The sequence below is a fragment of the Aspergillus pseudonomiae genome, assembly GCF_009193645.1.
Source record: "Aspergillus pseudonomiae strain CBS 119388 unplaced genomic scaffold BDV37scaffold_59, whole genome shotgun sequence".
Classification (NCBI taxonomy): Eukaryota; Fungi; Ascomycota; class Eurotiomycetes; order Eurotiales; family Aspergillaceae; genus Aspergillus; species Aspergillus pseudonomiae.
Window position 1 is genome coordinate 135,193 of NW_022476051.1, and position 17,728 is coordinate 152,920.

Here is a 17,728-nt window from a genome sequence, read left to right on the forward strand (position 1 = left end):
TTGACCTTCCTGCGGACTTTCTCAACGTCAACCGGTAATCTATCGCGGTATCGTACCGTGGTCGTACCAGGATTAGGTAAGGAGAGAAACCTCCGCAAAGAATTCCTTCAGCTTTCGATAATCCCCACTAACTAGTCCGCAGTCGGCCATTCTTTAAACTAGGTGAAGGTACGGAGTTACCATTCATCCCAATTTGCCTCATTCCGCACCGGCCTCTTTTTTTTCTACTTCTCCTTTTTCTCCTGAGGTTTCGCCCTCGAGGTGTCTTATACCTCGTGGACTCGTCTGTCATCTATTCTCTCTGCCGCATTGTCACCAATCGTATTCTCCGACCCACCATGATCGCCAGCCCTTGTCGTTATGTCATGATGTTATACGTCCACCATCAGGCCTTGTAATGGTTCATTAGGGAACAGATGCGTCTTTGACTCGACACACTATATTCTACGATCTATACTGCTGATTGTTGAATCCTCGAACTGTGGTTGATTCTTGACTCCGTGGACCGGAGTATGCGCTTGAACCCGTCTGCCCTGTTTCACTAGTACACCAACTAATTTGCTGGGCCACAAAGTCATTTAATTTCCAATCGACTTGCCAGGCGAGAATTTTATTCAAAATGGAAGGGGCTGAGACCGTTGATGTCAGCTGGCTGCATCATACGCAGAAAGGTGACAGCGAACCCCAGCCAGCGCTATACCCACTACGGGGGTGTTCTGTCGCATCCACTATCATTCGGATTGGCCTCTAACGTCCCAGCAGATAATCTCTCCAGGTGCAAATCCACGTCGTCTACGCACAGCGACAAGTCGGCTCTCGATACGGAACCCGCCGTCGGACCACGAAGTAAAGAAACTCCCGTCGAGAGAACCTCGCCACCACCTCCATACGAGCCTCTCACCCCTGCCGCAACACCCACACCGGAGGCGCAAAAGAATGCTCAACGAACTGAGAAGGAAGTGAGATCTGATGATAAGACCACGGATGGGAAGTCGACTGGATCGTCCCCGAATCCTCAGAAAAGTGCTCCGAAGCCAATCGGGAGGCGGAACTCATGGATCTCAAGCCTCAGCTCCAAGTTCTCTTCGGGCTCTACACCCCCGTCGCAGTCCAGCCTGAAGAGTCAACCGACCGTCAAGGCAACCTCTCCGGTTTCAAAACTCGATATGCACAATCCATTCGGAGCAGCCTATTCTCCCAAAGACAGGGACGATGAAAAAAAAGACGACCCGAATCCGTTTACGTCCGCCTCTCCCAAGGGCCCATCGTTCCTCCAGAATGCCTTTCGGAAACTGTCATCCTCTTCATCGGGCGGATCGGGCAAGTTGGCTTCCAATGGCGTTATTTGCGAACGTCGCGTGATGAACATTGACCAGGGCCGGGATAGGTGCAAGATCCCAGATTTGGACCAGGCCAAGTTACGGCGCGTTGCATTTTGCGTAGACGTTGAGATTGCGGGTATTTCTCGCCGAGAGTCTGACGAAGAAAGCAGTCCTACCAATGCCAAGCATCGGAACGTCCCAGATCTGAATGGGAAAACGAAAAAGTCAGGCACCAAGTCGAAAGACAAAGATGAAGGCTCTGCGTTGAAACATCCGCAAACAGTGTTGGCAGATAAGGAAAAGCGGACCCAAGAAAATATCGCCTCTGGAACGCAGGCTGGTCAACCGGAAACCACCCCAAATGATGCCAAAGTAAATGGCGAAGCCAAAGAGCCAACCAGAAAACAGGAAAAGAAGAAGAGATCGGAGGAGGAAAGGAAGGAGCGCAGGGAGAGGAGACGGAGGCAAGCAGAAGCGAATGGTTCTATTCCCCTACAATTAACTGCCGATGATCATGAGGACCATCCTCCCGCACCTCTGCCTGGTAACCCGCGCTCGAGAACGCAGAGCCACCCGACAACGGACCCCGTACGGATTTACAGACGTTGCTGCCAGTTACGGGAGACGCCCGTGCTGAAAAGAATAGTTGATGAAATCTCCGCACCTTCCTCCATCCTCGCGGAATCTCCAGGAACGGTTGGTGTGCTCGATCTCACCAACTTTCCCATGACCCCCCAGGACATGGCCACTTTCAGTGACTGGCTGGCGGTAGTCCCTGTCCGAAAGATTATTCTGGAAAAATGTGCTTTGACAGATGACTCAGTGCGGTCAATCCTTGCTGCCCTGCTTTCCACAAAAACCGTGGAGCAGATGAGGCAGAGACGCAAGCGAACAGGAAAGTCGGGCCCGGGCTCTCAGGCTCCGGCGAAAGAAGAAAGAAATAGCGTCGTAGAGAAACTATCCCTCAAAGATAATCCAAAGATCGGCAAGGAAGGGTGGCGCCATATTTGCCTGTTCGTTCACCTCTCGAAATCCCTCAAGGCCATTGACCTGTCAGGTATACCACTTCCGAAGGCACCTATCACAACACATGATCTGAATGGCCAGCTCCCTAAAACCTCGTGTGCTACTGGTTCCGCGGTGGATGTTGCAACTGTCTTCGCTAATTCTCTCTCTCGGCGCTTCGGTGGTGATCATCTTGAGGAACTCCTGATGAGCGAGTGCAAACCCACAACAGACGAGGTGAAGAAGATCTGTGATGCAGCCACGACTCTCGGGTTGAGGCGGCTTGGCTTCGCGAACAACGAGCTGAACAGAGAGGGCTTGGAACATGTTATTCGATATCTTAGGTCACGCAAATGCGAAGGGCTTGATCTGGGCGGCAATCCCATCCGAGATCATTTGGACCTGATTACATCGGCTATTGAAAAAGAAACCAACCTTTACGCGCTGAGTCTTGCGGACTGCGCTCTTACCCCGACTGCCATTGGTCCTTTACTCCAAGCCTTGACGCGTCTTCCCAATCTTCTATTCATTGACTTCTCCCATAACCCTGAGCTCTTTTCCAGTCAACCTGATGCTCTAGCGATTTTCCGGCGTTTCCTCCCAAAAATGCCCTCGCTGAAGCGCATCCATTTAACTGATGTGAATTTGTCCGCCGACCATGCCATCGCTCTTGCTGAAGTCCTTCCCGAATGCCCTAGATTGTGCCACCTGAGCATCTTGGAAAATCCCGCAATTAGTGCGCTAGCTGCTGCAACAGACGCGAGTAACCAGGAAGAAGCGTGTGCTGTTTACGCCTCCATAATGGCAGCGGTACGTGTGTCGCGGACGATCATAGCAGTGGATATCGAAGTTCCAAGTGCAGAAAACAATGAAGTGGTGAAGGCTCTCGCCTCCCAGATCGTGGCCTATTCTCTTCAAAACCTCGAACGAGGTGCTATTGAAGGAGATTTATCTGTGCCTGGTGACCCGTCCTGTGCCCGTGCGACCGTTCCTGTGCCCGACATTCTGCAACATATTGTTGGCCATGGCGGCGGGGAGGAAGTTGGCGAGGAAGATGATGAGCCAGCTCCTGATGAGGACTACGTCATTGGAGGAACCGGTGTCGTCAAAGCTCTGGGGGTCTGCCTTGGTAACCTAGATAATCATATGCCCGGGGACCAGTCTGGCCCCCCCAGTGGCACGACAACGCCCAGACACAGGAAATCCCAGTCTTATGCGGCGAAAAGACCCCGTGATATGTCGAAGAATTTACTTGAATCCGCCCGGAATATTCGTACCAGGATTCAGTCGGCTCTTGTCCGTGAGGATAGAGCCGGCAATGATATCAATTACAGTATGTCCACACGTTGCATCTATGAGCTGATAATAATGCTAACTCTTCTGTGTCTACGTTAGGGCGTCTTCAATTCCTTGATTTCACCCTGCATAGGATGATTCAGCGATTCGAGGACGAGTATCCAGAGACGCGGATCATACCACAACCGGTCTTCGCTACAGCTCCGGATAACAGCTCCCAGAATTCTGGTGACGACGTAAACGGTGGGGCTACATTCGGCACCCAACCGATCGCCGATCAAGGCGATGAGTGTGCTATTGACGATGAAGATGCCGATCAGTACGCCTTGGGCATATCGCGAGCAAGCTCGATGACTTCTCTCCATTCACGTGCAATGACCTCGGAAGAAGGCCATGTCCATCGTCTTGGCCAAAACCTTCGCCGCGACTTTCTTAATCCCTCCTTCGATCAAGGCGGTGACGATTCATCGCTCGCCCTCGATGATGCACACATTGCGGCCCTTCGCGAGAAACTCGAACGTTTGCAAGAGGAGCAGGAACATTCCCATTTTGACGGCGTGGGTGCCGACAAAACGTTCGAGCAGTTAGGCACGACTGTAGAAGAGCTATGGGCAACTCATAAGCAAGATGCAGAGACGTTTGAGAAATTCAAACAGAGCCAGATTGCGGCTCAAATTAATAGCGGGATGAGACCCGCATCATCAGGGAACGGCGCTGGCAGCCAGAACAGACAGGGCTGAGTCAAAATGACGGTCCTCATTCTGAATGTGGGTATATCCTGCTGCAGCGACTATTTTCTCGCTGTTATTTACTATATATGGACTTTATTGTTGTTGACTGAGCGCGAGAGTTTCGTTTCGGATGTACTCTAATTTTTCAGTTCTATTTCTGATTTCCTTCTGGCAATATCGTGCATGGTAGATGTCAGTTTGTACAGTACATATACTTCGTCCATGAAACGTTTGACGACTTGCCGGGTTAACCTATCTACATAATCCACGCTTAATGCTTTGACCGAGTTTAACAGGATATTTCTATTCGATGAGCGCCTTGGATAGCCTCTCGTAGTACGCCGTTCAACAACCTGAACGCGCATCAATCCGTACAGCATGTATGCATCAATTTCAGCAAGCAAGCTCCTATCAGTTTCCGTTATAGTACCCGTATCTAGTCATTTGTAAAAAAAGAAAAGAAAAGAAAAGAAAAAGAGGTGGCGCAGTATCAAACAAAACCATAACCCTAACTCCCAACACCATCGGAGTCTCCTTCCGGGACAAATGCAGCCATCGGCATCGTACACCGATACATTAAACCCAAGTACCAATCGAGATACATAACAACCCCTCAAATCGAGTCTGGTCACAAAAGATACGTCACAAGACAAACCCTCTTACCAACCTAGAATCACAATCGTATATATTTACTATACCAGATGACCACCCGCCTAGCCCCCAGACTCGCCTCCAGGGCACACTTCCGCCCATCACCCCCGAGTCCAATCAGCACAAGATTCCTCTCAACAAAGACAAAGACAAAGCCAATCGCCCCGATGAAAGAATTCCTGTGCATTATACTCGATAAGCCTAATGTCCTGGGGCTTAGAAAGAAGGTGAAATGGTAAGTTTTTGCAGGCTACAGTCTATTGTCCTTACATATCATAAAATGATTAGTGAAGTAAGTACTCACGGGTGTACGCAGCGCACATTATGAAGGTGTCAAATTGCTAGTAGCAGCTGGGAGACTTGTCAATGGAGGTAAGCTCTATCCCATCTATCTATCTTGCGATGATATTATTTTTGCTACCACCTGGATATATCATATCGCCACCGCTGCTGTGGGTACATATTGTGATGATGATAAGAATTCTAAACCAAAACAGGCGCCATCCTCGAATCCCACAGTACAGAAAACAGTGATATCCAAATTAGGGGTAGTATGGTTGTGTACACCGGCGAGAGTGCAGAAGAAGTCCGTGCCGTTATAGAGAAAGATGTTTATGTTACAAGTGGGGTTTGGGACTTGGAGAAGATGCAGATCTGGCCGGTAAGTTCTTCCTCGTCCTTCTTCCATTCCCGGGACTTTCGGGGGTGAGGTTGTTGGAGGGATTGGTGCTGATGTTATATGTTGTTTAGTATGATCCTGCTGTGAGGGAGCCGGTTTGTTGATGGGTTATCTGTGGTGGGAGGGTGAGTGAGTGAGTGGTTGGTAGGGGTTGTTCGTGATATTGGTTTTGAGGGTAGTTTTATTACTATGAGGGTCTAATGAGTCAATGTTACTTAGGAGTATTTCCTGGTCATGGTTAGGCTGTGTGTGCTGTATTTGTGCCCTAGAACATATACATTCGCGGATACTTGACATAGAGAAAGTTCTATCTTCTGAGTTGTACAAGTATGGTTGCAATTATTTGTTGGTCTATTTCTGAGTCAGACACAAGGTCATAAAGGAGTGTTTAATAAACATCATTGGCAATGCACTTTCTATCCTGATTCCTAGAACTTGATCATGACTTTCGTCTCCAGGCGATCCGAAAACCGTCGATATCCGTTCGGTGCCTCTTCTATATCGATAACGCTAGAGAAAACGAACCCCGGTTTAGCTCTGCCACATTTTACCAATTCCAGCAGTGGCTGCACATATAATTTGCTGTCCACCGCACCACCACGAACCGTTATGTTCTTTTCCCAGAAGAGCGTCATGGGAAAAGTAATAGACGGTGAAATAGTATTTCCTCGCTGAACTCCTTCGGAATACGCCTGAGCAAAGTATACGCCAATAACCCCTAAGCCACCACCCACGCTGGTGCACTTGATCGCCTGTGTGATCACAAACGACTGATCAGGCTTCAATGTCTCGTTGACGCACTCCTCCCCAACACAGTCCACGGTGCGCTGAACGCCGCCTGGTTCCCGGGCTAGGATTTGCGCCGACGGTTCGCCCTTCGTGAAGTTGATCGGAATAGCGCCAATGGAAGCGGCGAGTTCCAGTCGTTCTTCGACGGAGTCGATGCAGTACACTCGTGAGGCACCACGAAGAATTGCCGAATACGCCGCAAGGAGTCCGACTGCGCCGGCCCCGAATATCGCGATCTTGTCTCCGGCCTCGAAGCCCGACCAAGTAACGCCCGCCCAGGCAGTAGGGAAGACGTCTGAAAGAAGAACCAGATCTGTATCTGCAATCATATCATATTCCTTCCCAAGAACAAACAAGGATTTGTCCGCGAGTGGAACACGCACGAACTCGGCTGTTGAAATGGGGGTTGTCAGTTAGACACAAGTTCTTCCTTCAATGAGGATCAATCTCTTGCTTCTCAAGAGATAATAAGAAACATGATCATAGAGCGCTAAACTATACCTTGGCAACCTCCCAAATCGCCAAATTGATGGCCTTGTCCATAAAACGCAATTGGGGGGTTAATAGCAGGTTCTAAATCCAGCCCGACGCCACTAGGCAAATCAGGGATAATGACCCTATCCCCAACCTTCACGGAATCAACATCTGCTCCCACTTGCTCGACGATCCCCATCGCTTCATGTCCAATAGGATAAGGCACCTGCTTGCTGCCAAAGACGCCGTGGTAGTTGTGCAGGTCGCTGCCGCAGAGAGCCGCTGAAGTGACCCGAACCACGGCGTCCGTTTGCCTGACGACCTTTGCCTTTGGTACGTCACGGACATGAACCTCGAACGGCTGGCCGTCAAAGACGACTGACCGCATGGTGCTATCCTTGTTGTGTATCTCTGTCATGGTGTAGAACAGTATATTGTTCAATTTAGGCGTGGTGGATGTGGGATTGTTCCTTGAGTGGTTCTAATAAAGCAGTAAGGAATTCGCTGTTGGATTCAAACTTGTTAGGTTTCTTTCTTGCTGGAATTGACCGGTCCTTATATAGCAATTGATGGTGACCAGTACAGTCTTGCCTCGTGGAGTCCAAGGCCCATGGGATACATACGATCCAACATCTACATCTCAGGGAAGACCCCAAACTCAGCCTCAAACAGCTGAGATGTCCAAAGCATACGCCAAGTCTGATGTAAGATAAGCATGCTGAAATGAGGCTCCTAGAAAAAATCGATTCGGACATCTCCGTCGCACCACGATCATATCTGGCGGTCACTTTGATCCCATAATGATCAATGGACTTCATGAATTGACGATGCCCCATCTATGTGGCTTATAGGGCAGTCTATTAGACTAAGTGGATCACTCGCTATCGATAAATTTCATTGGGTCTACCGTCTAACTTCGCTGCTAGTTTGCTACTAAGGTTACATCCGCTTTTACACATCGGTTCCACCTTAGGGAGGAAGAAGGGTTTAATCTAATTTCAGGCCCCCTGCTCAAATCCGCTCACCACTCTTGCTTGACGCAGGGTGTAAAGGCTAGGTCAGATGCTTGGAAGACGGGACACAGTCCCTACTGAATCGCCCCACGCCTCCACTGGTCAGGTGGAGCTGGGCTGGCTTGGATCTAGGACAAGTGTGACGTTAGCATATGGGTCGACGGTGGATATGACAATGCCCCCATGAAGCCAATCGACGTTGGCCCGAACAAGAGTATCGTTGGTGTTGATCTGTGAGAAGGACTACTACAGTTTCGCTGGTGACTGGATCCATCAAATCTAAATTCTATCTAGATGAGACCCCAAAAGAGAGTGAAGGAAAGAGAGAGCAAGAAAAACGCAACACCGACACAATGCCTCTATATACAAAACCATCTATCAACAAACAAAATCCTGTAGATCAATTCTCCCCCTTACTCTCCAAGCTTGCCAACAACTCACTCTTCACCACCTCATTACTCCACGTCGTCCGCGGCCGCTCAAAAGTCGACACAATCCGCCCATAAGAAACACCCCCCAGCTGCGCCACAGGCCTCAATTTGTCAAGATCGATATGACTGAAATCGGCATTAGCAGCCCCCTCCTTAACCCAGAACCGCGTCGCCTTGATCAACACCGTAGCAGCAATGCTCATCCCTGGCTGCTGATGATCCGCAAACTCCTTAATATCGATCACCTTGCCCTCGATGCTGAACACGGACTCCTGCACGCGCGACGGCTTCACAGTCGTTGAGGGCGCCTCGTGCAGACCTGAGACATCCCACTCAGAAACACCATACGGCGCATCGATGGAGGTGGCATTCACCACTTCGATCATGTTCTCGGATACGGTGTTGATCACGCACTCGCCTGTTTCCTTGAGATTGCGGTACGTGTCTTTCACCCGGCCCGGACGGGACGAGAACCCGACGATGAACATCGGAGGGTCATGGTCAATGACCTGGAAGTAACTGAAGGGGGAGAGATTCTTCTGGCCCTTTGCATTGACGGTGCTGAGAAACCCGACTGGGCGGGGCGCGATGGCGGAGACGAGCAGCCGGTAGTTGTTCACCGACGGCCGGTCTGGCGCGTAGGGGTCTACCTCGTGATGCTCTTGCGATAGACTGGCGTCGTTGTCTGGTATCCCTTGTCCGTAGTCCCAGGCTGGGTAGGGGGATTTGGTGGTTTCGATGGGCTTGGTGTGGTCGAAGTCGGGACGTTGGGCTTCCTTCTCTGCGAAGTTGCCTACGTCTTGTACGATTTTGTAGTTTCTATGTGCGGCGTTGCTCTCGCTTTCTTTTGCTGTTGCTGTTGCTATAGCTGCCATTGAGGAACTTTGGCGGAGGTTCCGAAATGGTTGGTGCTTGAGAGCGCTGCGAGCGGGTGTAGCGCTTGTTTGCTGTTAGTTGGGACTTGGTCAGAGATGTTATGGCTAGAGGCTTACTATGAGGACAGGAGGCGCCTGAGGGTTCGTGATCGTATCATTTTAAACGTGAAGTCTGGTCTTAGATTATATTATATGGGGTTGTGATTGGAAACAGTGGCGCTGAAGATGTTGAAAAATGAGAAGATGTCGGATCTATCCTCCGACAGACCGGTATCCAATCCCGACCACTTCTTGTATACAAAGGCCGATCCTCCAAAGCGCACGAGTATAGCCCGTGTATGTTATCGCCTTAGCCGCGCTCTGATTTTGAACTCATAACATGTTCTCCCCGTGTGCTATCCGCAATATATCTCCCCTCAGCCATCTTTCTACTCTGTTCCGACCCCAGCTTTTAGGAGTCGATCCATGTCCACCACTGCACCCATGTTTACCCCAGTAACAAGAGTGCAGACCAATCGAGCATATGCCCGTGGGAACAGGTCCTCAATATACTCAAATCATACAGGCTGATTGTTGTCTAGCTTTTGCACACTACGTATGTTGCCCAGAGTAAGCCCCGAAGCACTTCGCCGACCATATTAGTCGCAAGCAATAAAGGCCGGCGGCCAGGTCTGGCTCTCCGGCCAGATCCCTGCGGACGCGCACGGTAATCTCATCAAGGGCTCCACTATTGAGAAGGCTAAAGCCATCATCCAGAACACCGAAGCTATTCTTAAAGAGGCCGGCTCCGGACTGGATCGGGTTGTCAAAGTGGTTGTAAGTACCCTTCGAATGCGCAAAAGCTTGGATAATCTTGTGTCATCTTCACTGTTATCCTGTTAACCTCTTGAGATACCATAGGCCTATGTTAGAGACGCCAGTATAATGCCTGACTTTGCTTCTGTGTATGATCCCGCGTTTCCGCATTGTCCGGCACGGTCTATGGTGGAAGCATCCAAATTGCCTGCTGGAGTAAATATTCAGGTGGATTTCATTGCTGTTGTGTGAATCCCTACTTGTCGAGAGTTTTTACCTTTTTTTCCACGCTGGGCTGACCGTTGCTGCTATATAATACGCTCCCTCTCGAATTGTAAGCCATAAGTTGGAGGAATTTATGAAAGGAATTTTCATTCATTTCGGATTTCAATATGAATTTATGGCAATATATTGTTTATTTGGGCCGTAAATAATCTTGCTCAAGCGTCCATAGATTGTATGATACTATCCACGTCCAGTTGGTCTGCTAAGTCGAGCAGCTCTCTTGGTGGAAGGCTCACAGAATGGCTGAGCGCCAACAGATCCCATTCAACTTCGTCTCCTATGTCCACTTGATCCAGCGCGTATGTATCATCATTATTATCTTGGATCTCGTCGGAAGTCATTGGAAGCATTGCATGGGTCGCAGATCTCGGTGTTAAGGGTGTCAGCATAAGGTCCAGATGCTTCAGTTCCAGTTTCCGGAGTGGTGCCGCTGGGTTGCCCTTTGAGATGAGCTTTTCGATAACACAGTCAAGGTTATCACACCAGGATTCATTCGCAATAAGCGAGGGGGCGATTGAGCGAATCAAGTATAGAACAAAAGCAGATGAAGAAGCATGCTCGACTTGGAACGGTAAAAATGCATCTGGCGCAATAGATATCAGGGCTGGCATTGTACAAAAGAGGGGAAACGGTATTTCATACCCATCAAGTCATCATCGGCCAACGACCGAAGAGTTTGAAGAATGGTCTGGGCAGAATCGGCGCAGCATTGCAAGAGGGATGCCACAGGTGGCGACAGACAAATGCTTCGCGACGACTGTCTCTCTGCACTGTCTATGTGCATATTGAGAGCACACATCACCAAAGGCCGTGTTGTCAGAACCACACACTTAAGAGTCATTTAGTGTATGTGTCGAAAAAAAATGCATAAGGTATAAAGGTACACTTACATGATGTTGGGCTAGCATCAGTCTAACTGCCATCTTTGAGCCTCGGCCAACCGTTCCATGAAAACTGCTATCCAGAAACTCCGTGATATCTTGAGAGAGGTCCGCTAGTGCGTGAAGAATAGACTGAATATCTCTGATCAACGCTCCATTAGATGCATTATCCACTCCATATACCGCTATCTCAATTCGTGTTAATATTCATATGGCGCCTCGCCTTGGCTGATTGTCAATGGGACTCACTTGTCAAGATTTGCGCCATGAGGCGCGCGAGCCGAACATGCAATGTCAGATTGGTATTTTCTACGGAAGACGCCACCTCTGCAGGTAACCTGACTGTGATGTCCTCATCACGGATTGAGTTTGGTCCTCCCATCAATGCGGAGAACTCTCTATCCAGCATGTACACTACCCAAAAGACAGCTCGACAGCGCTGAGAAAATTCTGGCCCGCCTAGCTCTTCCGGTACATGCCTGTGTATGCCTTCGGTAATACAACAACGTAGAGCCTGTCCAATCTAAAGGATAGTGAAGGGATAAGCAGAGACCTCTTTGGCACCAGTAAACTCGGAAACTTACGTGATGAAAAGCTGCTTTTCTCATGTCAATTGACTGAAAGTACAGTGCTGCTAGGCTCAAAGCTTGAATCGAGCTCAAGGGGTCCTCGTGTATGCCGGATAGATCTGGCAATAAAGCCATCGCCCGTGATGCATACTGGTGCCCAGGTGGAGACCCAGATGGATTCCTTTGAGTTATGAAGGCTTTTCCAAAGGCAAGCACAAGTAGATACTGGGCGAACCAAGACCTACGTGAGGCAGCCTTCGCTGCTGGATCCAGATAAAATTCGTGTAACTCTTGAAGGTATAATGTCTCATCAATCAGGAAGGATAAAGAAGCAAGATAGTACTTCGCAGTATTGTAAAGAAAAAGGGCATAGTCCAAAGGCGGTATATTGGTGACATCAGGCGATTCCTCGGGGGGCACTTGCTTCCATTGCAGCTTGAATGCCATACCATCCAGATGCCATGGGTCTGGTGGAGAGTTCGATTCAGGAACTCGTTTTCCTAAGAGGGCCAGGACGCGACGACAAAAAGACCATGAGGATGACGGGCCCATATACCCTATGTTGCTTATATCAGAAGTGTTATAAGTGACAAAAGGGTTAATAATCTCACAATATCTGCCGTCTGGGGTTGCAGCAAAAGCCCATTCCTTTTTGTCTACAAGTGGATTCTTCGAAAATTCTGAGTCGTGGCATTCTTGCCTCTCCCTGGTGCCAACCCTTCCTCCAGGATTACGTGTTGGAGAGTCTGTCCGACGCTGTTAGTTCTCAGGGACCAAGTGGAATACTATAAGCAGAGAGCTTTCATGGCATGTTGAGTAACGCAGAACAAAATCCGCTTACCGTCAGACGCTATCTGCCATCCAGCCGTTTGTTGGTCATCTGGTGGCAGGTATGTCGTTGCATTGGGAGTCGGGGAAAAGTCTACAGCTTCATTTCTCGTCAAGGGAGGTAGGGCCTGATGCTCTTGCCCGACAGAAGTCGTATACCGCCCGGAAGTTGCACTCCTAGTAATTTGTTCTTCCAACTCCCTCAGGTAGCTGGGATTGAAGGATGGCGTATATTAGTGCGAGGATTCCGCTGACGTTGCTCATTCCCTTACCGTTCACTAACAGAGACCCTAACCTCCTCCACTGGAAAGTGACAGGATCGATTGCTGCGAGTACATCGTGAACAGGGATGCGATCCTGAACACTTCACCTTCATCGACCGACAACGTTCACATCTAACAGGGATCTAGTTATTCATCTACCGCCTCTACACATAGGGTGAGGAATTTTTGCTCACGCTCGAAGACTTTTCTTCTTCGGTCGTTCAGTTGGAGGCATACCAGGGGTAGGCGCCGGTATATTGCGAGGACGAAGTGGCGATGATACTCAACAACAGAGGTCGGGATCGGGGTCCGACTTTGGTACACTATCGGAACTCAAATGCGGGGTTGCCTTGTCAGATTGCCTCTTGTGATATGACGTCATTGTATATGGTTATCTTAATCAATTACTGAAAACCCCCGTTAGTTGCAAGCCGAATTCCTGGCTATTAAGGTCATATCCATGTTCCTGTGAGCTTAAATACATAGTATGCCGCAACGTCGTATCGACGCATACTTCTCCTACGCATCGATACCAGACACTTCTCCCACTTCATCAGGGACATCGTTTTTAGATCTTCCATATCCACTCCGCCGCTATATCTATATTCTATCGGGGTTGGTTCGTTTCTGTCCTGTTAAGTTCAACGGATCGGAGCTTGATGGTCCGAAATGCCAACACATAGGATATGAAGAGAATGGATGCTTCTATAAAGTGCGACGGTTCGATGGCAGGTACATACTCGGAGCAGGTGACGATTATGTTACTAGATGCTCCTGCCCACCACTACCTATTCCGTTGCTCTATGTATCGCGGACCATATCAGATGAGGTATCATCCATTTTGTATTCGGAAAACAAGTTCACGATCAGTCGGAGCGGATCCTGGGGCTTACGCCCATTGCGGAGGCTCAATAGACATGCAATCCACTCATTACGATCCCTTACTATTATCCTGAACAACTGCTCCTGCATCTTTCAATATGGACGGACTGCCATCCCACTCACGTTCGCATGCAATCCCCTTTGTCGGAGTCATGGTCTCCATGATAAACCACTAGGTAGTGTGGCTCGACAAGACCGGGCAGTCCTGCAGGAATGGCAGGGTATCCTTCAAATCCTGGCAGACAATATCCAACCTCTGTCACTTCATCTAAGTTTTATTTGCGATACTAGGGACCTTCAAACTGCGAGGGGCATTGTTGAATCTTTAGGATGTCTCCCCTTGCTTCGTGGCTGTTCAATCCGTCTCGGCCAGAGCCCAGACTGGTCGATTTCATCTCTAGCCCGATCCATATGCCTTCAGTTAACTTGCAAAACACCCCAGGATGCCGGCCACCCTACCACACCACACCTGCCCGATGAAGTCTTGGAGTATATACTGTCCTTTACCGAACTGGTGGCTCCATTTCAACTAGAGTGGTGTCCTATTCGGGGCTTAGCCCCCTTTGACTGCTGCAAGACATGCACAGATTCCCTTTGGGGCTGCTGCTGCTCTTTTTACCTTGCAGCCTACGCAACTGGGTGTACCTGTTGGAGATTGCCACTTTCCCTTTTCCTGGTCAGTAAAAGGATGTATCGGATTGCGACTTCAATATTTTACTCAAGAAACACTTTTTTCATTGCTACTATCCACCGCAAGTGCGTTATATGGTCCCTAGAAAAATCACCTTCAATCCCGACCATAACCACGCAGTTCCTTAACCGACTTCCGTCCTATGCGCGCCCACACCTCCGCTCTATCACTATAGGCTTCCTTGACTTTTGGCCCCAGTCTGTCTTCAACCACCAAGCCATAGCAGACTTGAAGAAAGGCCTTGATATAATGGCCCAAAACCTTGATCTCTCGAAGCTTACAATATCACTTCAGATTGATTCAGCCAAAAATTTTATAACTAATAAGTCAGTTGATGAGTGGATTCAAGCATGTCACTTAATAGTCCAACCCTTGATTCATACGAGCAGGATCAAGAGGCTGTTTGTCTATATCTCTCCTCGACAAGCAAAGCATTATGAACCCGTTCTAGAAAAGGCTGTTCTTGGGGATAACTATGATGCCGTGCAACATGGGAAATATTATGCGAAGGTTCCATTATGGTATAATGGCTACAGCAGGGAGGGTCCGGTTTACCAAGCTGATGGGCAAAAGGTCTGGCCTCCGGATTATTTTGACGACTCAAATTTTGTTGATGAAGACGATCTATAAATCATATAGCTCTGCTTCAAGCCTGTCGTTGAATAAAAATGGCATACATGATGCCCTAAAACCTAGACTATATCTTAGATCTTGGGGTAAATAGGCTACATGAAATATTTTCGCAGTAACAGTCTATTGATGTAATTAAGTAGCTCAGCTATGTATACGAGAAGGCCAGCTTCCAGCAGAATCTCGTGGAGGATTTTTCATTTTCGAATTTAGGAGGATATAAGATCGTCATATATCTCACACAGTTGAATTAACAAAGCAACTTTTGAGGCGGTTGAGGCCAACCGCGCGAGTTAGGGCAAGGTACCGCATCGCGATAGGGGAACGTCGAAGAGCAAGCCTACTACTATTGTGCGAGGAGATTAAATTACTGGTATCGTGGGCCCGAGTCAATGAGCCTTATATATATAACCATAGCAAGCCGTAGGCCGACCGCCGGAAGGCGATCCCGAATGTTGTATAATCAACGATCCTTAACTCCCACCATCAGAAGATTGAAGTCCAGATAGAAGCCCAGGCTGTTGGTGCATCTTTCCGACAGCCATCGATTAGAAACTTGTTCAATCAGAGATTCCTCACACGCTAAGATCGGCACCCGTCAGAAAATGCGGGGTTGTGGGGGGTTCCAACAAATTAGAATGTCAATTCGACTGTTCTTGCGGAGGAAATCAAGTCATCTCACACCAACCCTGATGGCCCAACAACGCTTACCAAAGCCAAGATCTACACAAGAGAACCTGAGGACAGTCCGGGGACAGGAATCACAGGATCTACCTCAGTCCCTATGGTCACAGAAAGACGTTCAGGAAGCATGTCTAATGCGTTATTTCGTAGACGAGCTTGCACAATGGGTGGGTGCTTACAGGGCTGAGGAACCAGTCGCTGTTCCCCAAAATGAGTCTGACGATCTCTCCTAGTTCGATACATGTGATCCCTCTAAGCACTTTGCTAAGGTTGTTCCTCAACGGGCAGCGAATTGCCCAGCGCTCCTATATGCAATCTTTTCCGCTTCCGCAAGACACCTCAGCCGAAGTCAGTATCTACGAACCAATGAGGTATTGTGTTTGGGGAAGAAATTACCCTTTCTTGGGGACGAGGCTGCGTTAGAGTACCAAAGTTTGTGCATATCACACCTCATGAGTTTGTCTGGGAATCCCGCCGAAGTGGCAGATGAGAACCTCTTGGCGGCAGCGGTAATTCTGCGCTTCTATGAAGAGGTCGATTGTATGTTTCATTACTAATGACACGTTTTGTGACGGCAGTGGTGGCTGACTTAGTGGGCTTCAGTACCCCTTGTAGGGGTCGACGATGAGACTTACTTGCGAGGAGTGCAAGTATTTCTGGACGCTCAGGGCGCAGTCGCAGTGAGGGACGGTGGCCTCCGGCTGGCTGCATTCTGGGTAGGTATACGCCAGGAATTCCACACCTCGTTCATCAAACAACGTATCTTCCAATTTGACCTCAGTTGCTGTGATCACTCGACCTATAGGTTACTCGACCAAGCAGATGACCCCACATGGGCCAATCGAGTCATTCTGCACTGTGCTCACACGCTGATGTACTGTTACGACGAGAGGAGCCATACGATGAAGGAATATGAACAGCTCTGGGATTATAATCAAGGGTGGAATCGAATGGCACCACCGACATTCAATCCGATTTATCTTCGACAGCCAGATAGGTCGAAGGACGAGGTGTTTCCAGAATTGTGGTTCTTGGATGATTGCATCGGTATAAGCCAACAGCTTTTGCGCTTGGGAGCAGTCAGGGGCTAACACGGCGTATATTCATAGTGACTGCCATTCAACACTGGCACCTTGCGAGGATTCTACTTACTGCATTCGACCCCAGAGTCCCCCGTCTAGGGCCGGGTAGGCGAGCAGCAGTCGGACGAAGAGAGGTATGGAATGTACCAATCCAAGAATAATTTGCGACGTTCACTCATACTCTCAGGCCGAAATCAAAGAAAGCATGTTTATACTCTGTGGCATTGCTCGGTCGAATAAAACAGCGCCTGCCCTTATCACGGCATGCATGGGAGTTTCGATGTGTAAGCCACCTGTTTAGTGAGAGAACTGTATGCATAGTTCTATACTAATGCTTGAGACCAGGTGGAGATCGGATAACGGATCGTTTAGAGCAAGAAGCGCTACTTGGGATCTTGACCACGACCGAAGAGACCCACGCCTTATCAACTACCAAGGCACAGGTACAGCTTCGAGAGGCCTGGGGCTGGATTCATTCCGATGGAGAGTTTCCCAGCACAAAATTAGCATAGCTTTGGCGTAGATATGTCAGAGATTCTAGATCATCACGAGAGTGGGGGAGGGTAGCAGAGCAAAAGCCATTGTGGTGGTGGTGGTAGAAGTTGTAAACAAAGATTCTAGCCATACTTTAGAACAAACGGTTAAAGGTGCTGCTTGTCCAAGCACAGCTCGAGTGTCGCGAGTCACGAGACGTGTGGTCGAGTCCCGCTCGTGTCATACCTTTTCCTTTTTGCTCTTTTCTCTTATCTTATTGACTATATAATGGAGTTTATTTTACCCTTTACACATCACATTATATTTAACTAAATTAAACGGTAGTTTTACACCAACAATTGCGATCGTTACCTGAGTGACATGCAAGTGTACTCATA

At 48.8% G+C, this 17,728-nt stretch overlaps 8 protein-coding genes across 8 annotated transcripts; 5 read left to right on the forward strand and 3 right to left on the reverse strand.

Moving 5' to 3' along the window:
* The first annotated feature begins 140 nt into the window (after positions 1 to 140).
* BDV37DRAFT_254012 (putative cell wall biogenesis protein Mhp1) lies at positions 141 to 4,791 on the forward strand. The gene is made up of 3 exons (XM_032082602.1): positions 141 to 510; positions 575 to 3,660; positions 3,723 to 4,791. The coding sequence occupies exons 2-3, from the start codon at positions 642 to 644 to the stop codon at positions 4,361 to 4,363; spliced, it is 3,660 nt and encodes a 1,219-aa protein (XP_031939124.1). The 5' UTR covers positions 141 to 510; positions 575 to 641; the 3' UTR covers positions 4,364 to 4,791.
* Positions 4,792 to 5,055: 264 nt separating this feature from the next.
* BDV37DRAFT_285356 (YciI family protein) lies at positions 5,056 to 5,788 on the forward strand (the record flags this gene model as incomplete). The annotated part of the gene is made up of 4 exons (XM_032087706.1): positions 5,056 to 5,240; positions 5,322 to 5,377; positions 5,503 to 5,666; positions 5,756 to 5,788. The coding sequence occupies 4 exons, from the start codon at positions 5,056 to 5,058 to the stop codon at positions 5,786 to 5,788; spliced, it is 438 nt and encodes a 145-aa protein (XP_031939125.1).
* A 324-nt stretch (positions 5,789 to 6,112) lies between these two features.
* Positions 6,113 to 7,365, reverse strand: BDV37DRAFT_285357 (glutathione-independent formaldehyde dehydrogenase; the record flags this gene model as incomplete). Its single annotated transcript, XM_032087707.1, has 2 exons — positions 6,113 to 6,864; positions 6,975 to 7,365. 2 exons carry the CDS (start codon positions 7,363 to 7,365, stop codon positions 6,113 to 6,115), a joined length of 1,143 nt encoding a protein of 380 aa, XP_031939126.1.
* A 582-nt stretch (positions 7,366 to 7,947) lies between these two features.
* On the reverse strand, positions 7,948 to 9,971 carry BDV37DRAFT_254017 (flavin reductase family protein). The gene has a single exon (XM_032082603.1). The coding sequence runs from the start codon at positions 9,264 to 9,266 to the stop codon at positions 8,361 to 8,363; it is 906 nt and encodes a 301-aa protein (XP_031939127.1). The 5' UTR covers positions 9,267 to 9,971; the 3' UTR covers positions 7,948 to 8,360.
* BDV37DRAFT_285359 (RidA family protein) lies at positions 9,732 to 10,313 on the forward strand (the record flags this gene model as incomplete). Its single annotated transcript, XM_032087708.1, has 4 exons — positions 9,732 to 9,795; positions 9,848 to 9,861; positions 9,909 to 10,082; positions 10,167 to 10,313. The coding sequence occupies 4 exons, from the start codon at positions 9,732 to 9,734 to the stop codon at positions 10,311 to 10,313; spliced, it is 399 nt and encodes a 132-aa protein (XP_031939128.1).
* Positions 10,070 to 13,163, reverse strand: BDV37DRAFT_254023 (Zn(II)2Cys6 transcription factor). Its single transcript, XM_032082604.1, has 9 exons — positions 13,082 to 13,163; positions 12,897 to 13,019; positions 12,638 to 12,834; positions 12,408 to 12,542; positions 11,812 to 12,353; positions 11,477 to 11,750; positions 11,237 to 11,412; positions 10,989 to 11,175; positions 10,070 to 10,929 (listed from the first exon to the last, which is right to left on the reverse strand). Exons 1-9 carry the CDS (start codon positions 13,120 to 13,122, stop codon positions 10,502 to 10,504), a joined length of 2,103 nt encoding a protein of 700 aa, XP_031939129.1. The 5' UTR covers positions 13,123 to 13,163; the 3' UTR covers positions 10,070 to 10,501.
* Positions 13,164 to 13,349: 186 nt separating this feature from the next.
* On the forward strand, positions 13,350 to 15,406 carry BDV37DRAFT_254025 (uncharacterized protein). The gene has a single exon (XM_032082605.1). It carries the CDS (start codon positions 13,375 to 13,377, stop codon positions 15,088 to 15,090), a length of 1,716 nt encoding a protein of 571 aa, XP_031939130.1. The 5' UTR covers positions 13,350 to 13,374; the 3' UTR covers positions 15,091 to 15,406.
* A 376-nt stretch (positions 15,407 to 15,782) lies between these two features.
* BDV37DRAFT_273388 (uncharacterized protein) lies at positions 15,783 to 17,368 on the forward strand (the record flags this gene model as incomplete). Its single annotated transcript, XM_032085046.1, has 7 exons — positions 15,783 to 15,836; positions 15,870 to 15,941; positions 16,008 to 16,314; positions 16,378 to 16,821; positions 16,884 to 16,990; positions 17,044 to 17,140; positions 17,202 to 17,368. 7 exons carry the CDS (start codon positions 15,783 to 15,785, stop codon positions 17,366 to 17,368), a joined length of 1,248 nt encoding a protein of 415 aa, XP_031939131.1.
* Between the last annotated feature and the right edge of the window lie 360 nt (positions 17,369 to 17,728).

What these genes read in the sequence shown, in the direction of transcription:
- BDV37DRAFT_254012 (XM_032082602.1), top strand. Translation starts at nt 642, where the DNA reads ATGTCAGCTGGCTGCATCATACGCAGAAAGGTGACAGCGAACCCCAGC. An exon ending in CGGCAATGATATCAATTACA is followed by an intron (nt 3,661 to 3,722) that starts GTATGTCCACAC and finishes TGTCTACGTTAG; the next exon opens with GGCGTCTTCAATTCCTTGAT.
- BDV37DRAFT_254025 (XM_032082605.1), top strand. Translation starts at nt 13,375, where the DNA reads ATGCCGCAACGTCGTATCGACGCATACTTCTCCTACGCATCGATACCA.
- BDV37DRAFT_254017 (XM_032082603.1), bottom strand. Translation starts at nt 9,266, where the DNA reads ATGGCAGCTATAGCAACAGCAACAGCAAAAGAAAGCGAGAGCAACGCC.
- BDV37DRAFT_254023 (XM_032082604.1), bottom strand. Translation starts at nt 13,122, where the DNA reads ATGCCTCCAACTGAACGACCGAAGAAGAAAAGTCTTCGAGC. An exon ending in AACCCCAGACGGCAGATATT is followed by an intron (nt 12,354 to 12,407) that starts GTGAGATTATTA and finishes TAAGCAACATAG; the next exon opens with GGTATATGGGCCCGTCATCC. An exon ending in CATGGCGCAAATCTTGACAA is followed by an intron (nt 11,413 to 11,476) that starts GTGAGTCCCATT and finishes GAATTGAGATAG; the next exon opens with CGGTATATGGAGTGGATAAT.